Source organism: Aptenodytes forsteri, unplaced genomic scaffold (genome assembly GCF_000699145.1).
Source record: "Aptenodytes forsteri isolate BGI_AS27 unplaced genomic scaffold, ASM69914v1 Scaffold54, whole genome shotgun sequence".
Lineage (NCBI taxonomy): Eukaryota > Metazoa > Chordata > Aves > Sphenisciformes > Spheniscidae > Aptenodytes > Aptenodytes forsteri.
In genome coordinates this window covers 9104497-9111673 of record NW_008796044.1, presented here as the reverse complement: position 1 = coordinate 9111673, position 7177 = coordinate 9104497, and the positions used below count along the sequence as shown (strand labels likewise).

General features: G+C 66.3%; 2 protein-coding genes across 2 annotated transcripts in view; both read right to left on the bottom strand.

Moving 5' to 3' along the window:
- Positions 1 to 2562, bottom strand: part of SLC34A1 (solute carrier family 34 member 1) — a 4489-nt gene extending 1927 nt beyond the window's left edge. The window contains exons 1-9 of the mRNA XM_009286011.1: positions 2532 to 2562; positions 2175 to 2291; positions 1837 to 2019; positions 1192 to 1320; positions 973 to 1116; positions 752 to 863; positions 476 to 671; positions 164 to 259; positions 11 to 49 (exon numbers count right to left, since the gene is read on the bottom strand). Of these exons, the coding sequence (XP_009284286.1) occupies positions 11 to 49; positions 164 to 259; positions 476 to 671; positions 752 to 863; positions 973 to 1116; positions 1192 to 1320; positions 1837 to 2019; positions 2175 to 2277 (1002 nt within the window). The 5' untranslated portion in view covers positions 2278 to 2291; positions 2532 to 2562. The remainder of the gene's footprint in view (positions 1 to 10; positions 50 to 163; positions 260 to 475; positions 672 to 751; positions 864 to 972; positions 1117 to 1191; positions 1321 to 1836; positions 2020 to 2174; positions 2292 to 2531) is intronic.
- Positions 2563 to 5619: 3057 nt separating this feature from the next.
- The window catches only part of RGS14 (regulator of G-protein signaling 14), a 9440-nt gene continuing 7882 nt past the window's right edge, over positions 5620 to 7177 (bottom strand). Inside the window, exons 12-15 of the mRNA XM_019473783.1 lie at positions 6859 to 6940; positions 6626 to 6684; positions 6295 to 6409; positions 5620 to 5855 (exon numbers count right to left, since the gene is read on the bottom strand). Coding sequence (XP_019329328.1) covers positions 5620 to 5855; positions 6295 to 6409; positions 6626 to 6684; positions 6859 to 6940 — 492 coding nt within the window. The remainder of the gene's footprint in view (positions 5856 to 6294; positions 6410 to 6625; positions 6685 to 6858; positions 6941 to 7177) is intronic.

Below are 7177 nucleotides of genomic sequence, written 5' to 3'. Positions count from 1 at the left end.
GGCCAGGGGCTGTGCAGTTCGGGAGGGTCCCAAGCCCCACGGCGGCCGTCTGCAGGGAGAGGGTGGGCTGCAGCCGGCTCCACAGCACCCTCAGCCAGTCCCTGCCCATGACCCACCCTCCATGGATCGTTTGGTGGCCCCAGCAGGGCCACGGGCCCCTCACCTGTGCAGGTGCGTGGCCACACCAGACACGGATGAGGCTCCGGTTGCGCAGGCTCTCGTCCCCCGTTGCAATGCCCGTGATCACTGACTTGTCCAGCTGCAACAACACACATGTTGGAGAGGGCCCTTGGGGGCTGACAGCACCCCTGCCTCGGGGACATCTTTGCTGGGATGGGGACACCACTGCCAGCCTGGGGACACTTGGACACAACCACCATCAAAGGGACACCAGCGGTGGGGACAACACCACGAGCACGGGGACACCCATGCTGGGGTACCACCACCAGCCTGGGGACACCATGGCTGAGGAGACCTGGATGATGAGCTTGGTGAAGGGCTCTGTGATGATCTTCAGCAGGTCAGGGGCGTCGTTCCCACTACGGATGTTGAAGGTGGCCACGACCAGGTGGGTGACGTGGTGCAGGTACCCGCTCACCACCTCCAGTGGCAGCAGGACCAGCACCGACAGCCAGTTGAAGCAGTCGTGCACCGTGGCACCAGCGAAGGCCCTGCGTGGAGGAGCCCATTGGCATGGGGTGGCCCCCAGGCAGCAGCCCCTCCAGTCCCCTCTGCCCCGACCAGCTCTCACCGTTTGAACTCACTGCGGTCGCCAGCCTGCATGAGGGCCACGATGGTGTTGGTGACAGAGGTGCCAATGTTGGAGCCCATGATGATGGGGATGGCAGAGCGCACCTCCAGCACTGGGGACAGAGAGGCCCGCTAGCCCTGCGTGGCCCAGCTCGGGGTGACCCCGTCCAGCCACCCCATCCCCCAGCCTCAGGTCCCGGGGAGCCCCATGGGCGCACTCACGCCCCGAGGAGACCATGCTGACAATGATGGAGGTGGAGGTGGAGGAGCTCTGCACCAGCACGGTCACCAGGATGCCCACCACCAGCCCAGCCACGGGGTTGGAGAGGATGGCGTTGTCCTTGAAGATGTCCCCGGCCACCTTGCCTGCGAGAGAGCGTGAGCGGCAGGGTGCTGGCACGGTGGGTGCCACCAGCCGCCCACGTGCCCCCACCACCCTACCTCCGGCTAGCTGGAAGGCAGAGCTGAGCACGTCCAGGGAGCACACAAAGAGGTACAGGAACCCGAACATCAGGGGCACCTTGAGAAGGGAGACACAGATGGACTGGACCCTGGCCCAGCACCCCAGCTCTGCGCAAGACAAGAGAGAGTGTTAAATGCCGGCCGCAGCATGGCCCTGGCTCCCCGGGCTCCCGCAGCCCCACACCGTCCTCCTGTGCCCCCGGTGGGATGGGGCTCATGTCCCCAGCCGTGCCACCACTCCCTGGGCCCCCTGCACATCCTCCCACTCTGAAGCGCCTTGTGCCGACTGCCCCCGTCACCCCTCGGGTCTGCCCATGGCACCCTGGGCACCCTGCTGGCAGGCAGCCCACCACGCTTGGGGTCTGGCTAGGGTGCCAGCGTGAGGACTGGCATGGCGGGGCAGCTGGGAGGAATTGCTGCCAGTCCCAGGGGCAAAGCTTGGGCTCTCCTGGCACCCCATGCCCGACAGGGCGGGGCAGCGGGGGGGAATTGCTGCCAGTCCCAGGGGCAAAGCTTGGGCTCTCCTGGCACCCCATGCCCCCCCTGGGTGCCTCCGGCAGGCCTACAGAGTGCTCCCCAACCTGGGTACATCGTGCCTTGGGGTGCACCACCCGGCGATCTCACCTGGCTTCTGCAGCTCATCCAAGCCCAGCCGGGGCCCCTGCCAGGGCAGCGCCTCCAGCTCGTACCGCTCCCTGCCCTCGCCCAGGCGCCCCGGGGAGCCAGGGCAGGGGAAGCCATGGTCAGGGCAAGGCACCGCACCGACGGTGAAGGGGCAGGTGTGGGCACCCGGCAGCCGGTGCAGAGCTGGGGAGAGGGGGCACCCGTGTTATGGCCCCATCCTTGCGGGGACCCCCCTGCAGAGGAGAGCAGGGCACCGCCCGGGCCAGGGTCCAGCCAGAAGCGGAACTGAGCCCGGCGGGGTGAGGAAGAGGAGGATGAGAAGGGCTGGGGGCACCTACCTTGGGGGCTGGGGCAGTAGGCGAACTGGGGCCCGTGCACCACCCTTCCTCCCCGCACCGGGCAGCGGGGCAGGGCCGGGCTCTCCCTCTGGAAGGGCAGCATCGCTCCTGCTGAGGCTGAGCGGAGGCGGCCGCGTGTCACCACGGCAGAGCCATGGATGGCTGTGCCATGCCGACCACTACCAGCCCCCAGAATCCCTGTGGTGCTGGCACCACTGAGAAGGACCATCCCATCACCCAAAAGTCCCCTGCGCCACCGGCCACTCCCGTCCCACACCAGCAAGCTCCCTCAAGGGCAAGCAGCCCGGGCAGAGGGGACACGGGGAAGGGACCCCTCCTGCCCAGGGCCCTGCTCACCTGGGGCTGGCCGGGCACTCAGGGCAGCGCCATGTCCGCATGCCACATCCACGCGTCCCTCCAGCGAAGTGGCCCGCAGGGCACTGCGGCCCTTTATATGCACGACAAGAGCAAAGTCTAAGGAGACCCACATTGCCCCTCGCCTCCGCTCACCGCTCACCTCCTCCCCAGAAATTCCTGCAGTTAATGGGTAACCCTGCGGCATCCTGCGTCAGCTGCGGCTCCAGGGCGGGATGGGGCACGCGCCCCTAGGGTACCGTGCCGCCGGCACACCCCGCCTCGCCTGCCTGAGGCTCGGCATCGTCCCTGGGCGAGCAGCAGCCGGTGTGGTGGGGAGCGAAGCCAGGGCAGTGCTGGAGAACAGTGCCTGAGGGGCGATGCTGGAGCAGCCTCAGCTCTCCATCACTTGGTGCCAGGTGCTTCATCCCCTGCACAAGAGGAAGAGGAGGAGGAGAAGGGCTCGGTGCTGGTGCTGCTGGGGTGTCCCAAACCAGAGGTGAGGCCACACACACATCCACCATCATGTGGATGTGTGACGGCGGAGTCATCTAAGCATCAGCCGTGAGGGACCTGGCCCTGCCCAGGGCACGCGCCGTCCTCGCCGCCAGGGCGTTGGTGGTGGGTTACATCAGCATTGGCGCAGTCCCTGTGTCCTGTCGCTGGTGGTGACGGTGGCACGCGGCCCGGCTCAGCCCGTGCCAGCGGCTCAGCGCAGAGCAGCCGGCAGCACTGTGAGGGCTGCGTGGGGCAGAGCCCGCGTCTTCCCAGCATGTGCGATGCCGGGGCGGGCAGGAGCGGAGCGATGCCAGTGTTGCCATCACCACCTCCTTGACACCGTTTATCATTACCCGCTGTTTACACACCTCCGGCCAAGTTTCCATCCACCCATGAGGCACCCGGCCAGCTCGCATCCACGTCTGTCCAGGGGAGAGCCAGGGGCAAAGGCCCCTCCATCCCTGGCACCTGTGGGGAGTGGGGCACGGGGGGGCCGCGCGGCTGTCACGTCCCCATTCCTGTGGGACCAGGCACTCCTGGGTCCCACCACCACGGACAAGCCAGCCACGATTGTATGGGGGGAGCAAGTGGAGATTCCTTGGGTATCCCAGGGTGCTCAGGGGCAGCCTGGGGACATGCCAGCCTGAGGGCCTCCCTGCCACTGCTGGAGCATCACCGAGCCTCTGCCAAGTCACAAACCAACGGAGCTGAATGCTCAGGAGCTGCCATGGCAGGGGACATGTCCTGCCTCTGTGGGGGCCCGGGGACTCTTCTGACACTTGTCTGCGGACAGCGGCACCCGCAGAGCCCCGTGCCAGGCTGCAGCGGGCAGGAGGCTGGTGTCCACGCTTGCCCTGTGCCCAGGGGCTCTTGGCCAGCTGCCCCCACAATCATTAACCCAGTGAGGCCCTGGCAGCTCCGGCTGTCACTCATTGACAGGGTCGGGGCTGAAGTCCTTGGCCGTGCCGGCCCGGCAGCTTCCCCTACACCATCAGCGGTGCCGGGAAAATAAGCTCCTGGCACTGCCCCTTGCTGCCGGGCAGGGTGGCACTGGGGCCAAGGGCTGGCTCCAGCCCTGCCCTGGCCCCAGGGGGCTCCATGGGTTATGGAGGCGCCGTTTTTTCAGGGGGCTCCATGGGGTATGGGGGGGCTGGGGGGACATTGCTGCCGGGAAAAGCACCGTGTGGCCTCGGTAGCGGAGGAAGGAGAGGGACGCGCGTCCAGGCAATGCTCTTTATTTCCCCCGGTTTCACACCACAGATGGGACTGAGCAGCACCATGGAGACACAGGGGGGCTCTGACCGGGGGCCACGGGGTGGCAGCCAGCCACAGCAGCGTGGGGCTGGGTGGACATGCCCCTCGTTCCTGGGTGAGCCCTGGGGCTGCCCTGGGCCACCCCTCTGCCTCTGGCCGGGCAGTGGTGACAGAGCGGTGACCCAGGGAAGGGCCCCGGCACACACGGACGATGGAGGGATCTCCTGGCTGCTGTCAGGGGGCTGTCTCCGTCACAGACTGGGTCTGGGACCTCTGAGAACATGGGGCTGCCAGAGGTGGGGACCCGCAGGGCACAGCCAGGTCCGGCAGAGCTGGTCTCAAGGTTACAGCCCAGCACAGCTGCCGGCAGGGATGCCAGGCTGGGCACACGCTGGGTACCTGCACACCAGGCTGAGATGCTCAGCACCCAGGGGTGCTGCATTCCTCTGGCACCAGGCAGGCCTGTCCCCAACAGCTGAGCACCCGCAGCCCCAGCCGGGCTGGGGCAGGGGACCTACGGGGATCTGCTCCTGCGGGTCGCTTCAGCAGCTGGCCACGCAGGGTCTCCCTGCGGGGAGGAGGAAGGCTTCTTTAGCATGACCTGCTGGCTCTGCCTCTGTCTGCTCGGGGCAGGAACCAGGTGCCCTGCTCCACAACGGCAGTGCTATCGTGGCACGATCAGGCCCAGCCACGCTCACGCGACACAGATGGTAACAAGCTGCCTGGGGCACAGGCTGGCAAGGGCCATGCTCACCCTCCCCAGGAGGGGTAGACCTGCACATCAGCAACGGGGGAAGCCCTGTTCCTGTGGGTCAGGGACCAGATCCAGCCCTCAGCTTCGGACACGTGTTCTCCTGACCCTGCCTGCCCACAGCACCGGGGTTCGGGGCTGGAGCCTGCCTTGCCACCCCACCCACCCTCTCTATCCCTCACACCCTTTGGTTGAAAGGGTGCTTTCCCCACCTGAACAGTCAGCGGGGCTGTGCCAGCCCGGCACAGGCAGGATTTGCTGGGCGGGCAGCCCTGCTGCAGGCAGAACAGGCAGAGGCACTGGGCAGGACAGTGCCAGGCATGCGTGGGACGTTGCAAAGTGCTTTGCAACGGGGGTTCAAACTATGTACAGGACTCCCTTGACGTGCACCAGGATGTGACCCCACCGAGGGGCATGGCAGCTGCTCAACCACTCACAGCGACACGACACGACAGTTTGAGACAGGACGTGGACGAATCTGCGGTCCAGGCAGTGTTGGCGGTGCAGGGCAGGGGCTGGTCAGACCCCGTGTTGGACCCCGGCATGGCCCGGGGGTACCACGTGCCAGGTGTGGACGTGCAGCAGGACTCATCGGAGCTCGTGGTTGACCGGAGGCTGAGCCGGCGCAGGCTCTGTGGGCTGAGGATGGCCGTTTCCCTCGGAGCCTGGGTGAGGGGCGCGGGGCTGATCCGACCCTTCGCAGGCACTGTCATCCTGCCCAGGGAGCTGGAGGAAGTCAGGCAGGACCAGGTCCTCCTTGGAGAGCAGCCCACGCTGGTCATTGGCCCGGCAGCTCTGAGCACGGTTCAGCAGCTCCACCAGACCTGGGGGAAATGCAGGTCACGCACCTGAGCCTAGCACTCGGGCTCCTGTCCTAATGCCTTGTCTGCTCTGTCCACCTGACATGACCCTGAACATCTCCCAGGCACAGCACCTGCACCTTCTCCCTGCTCCATGCCAGCACCCATGGGACCCTGCACCCATCCCCAGCAGACTGGGACCCTGCATCCCTCATCCTGCAGACCTGGGGGAAATGCAGGTCACGCACCTGAGCCTAGCACTCGGGCTCCTGTCCTAATGCCTTGTCTGCTCTGTCCACCTGACATGACCCTGAACATCTCCCAGGCACAGCACCTGCACCTTCTCCCTGCTCCATGCCAGCACCCATGGGACCCTGCACCCATCCCCAGCAGACTGGGACCCTGCATCCCTCATCCCATGTTTTGTCCCAGCCCCTCAGGTTTCAGACACGCCAGATCTCACCTTCCAGGTCATACGTGCGGCGGTTCAGGTTCATGGCAGCTGAAGACTGGGGCCGGGAGAAGGAGGAGGGCATCTCCCACAGTGTGTCGGGCTCTGCTCCTGTCAGGCTTCCCTCCTGCAATGAGCAGCCCAGGCCTCAGCGATGGGGCAAGGAGGCAGTGCTCCCCCAGCCCACATCCCCATCGCCCTCCTGCAGCCTGGCTCCCGCCTCGGCACCTGCAGCCCAGCCCTGCAGCATGTGCCAGGGTCGCAGCAGGGCATACCTTCCCCACAGACCATGGCAGCAGCCGTGGGGACATCTCCGACCGGGATGGTGGGATATTGAGCTCACCTCGCTCCGGAGCGGGGAGGGGGCGGCTGCAGCCTCGGCGCTCTCCGTCACTCGCATGTCTGCAAGGTAAGTGATGCTCAGTGCCCCTTACCCGGCCAGTGACAGGATGGAGACCATCCCAGGGAGCAGGAGCCATGGCCAGCAAAATGCAGCCTGGCCCTGTGAGCACTCAGGGTGGGGGGGGGGCACATGGCCTGGGAGGGGGACACAGCTTGGAGGGGAGGACACTTTACCAGCCAGCGTTTCCAGGACGAGTTTCTGAGCAGCCACCGTGCTGACCAGCTTCTCCAGGTCCAGGGCAGCTGGCTCACCTTGCTGCAACGGGAAGAGCCAGCCAGTGTCACTCTCGCTGTGGCACAGCAAAGGTGGTCAGGCTGAGGACCTGTGATCTCGCTGGCCAGACCCTGCTGGGTCACAGGCTGCACAGTACAGAGCACACCCACCGATCCCTCCTGGCCCACGGCGGGGTGCCACGGCCCACCTCAGACACGGGTGACTCTCCACAAGCTTGCAGGCTGCCCCCAGCATGGACCACTGCTCCCCACCTCCTGC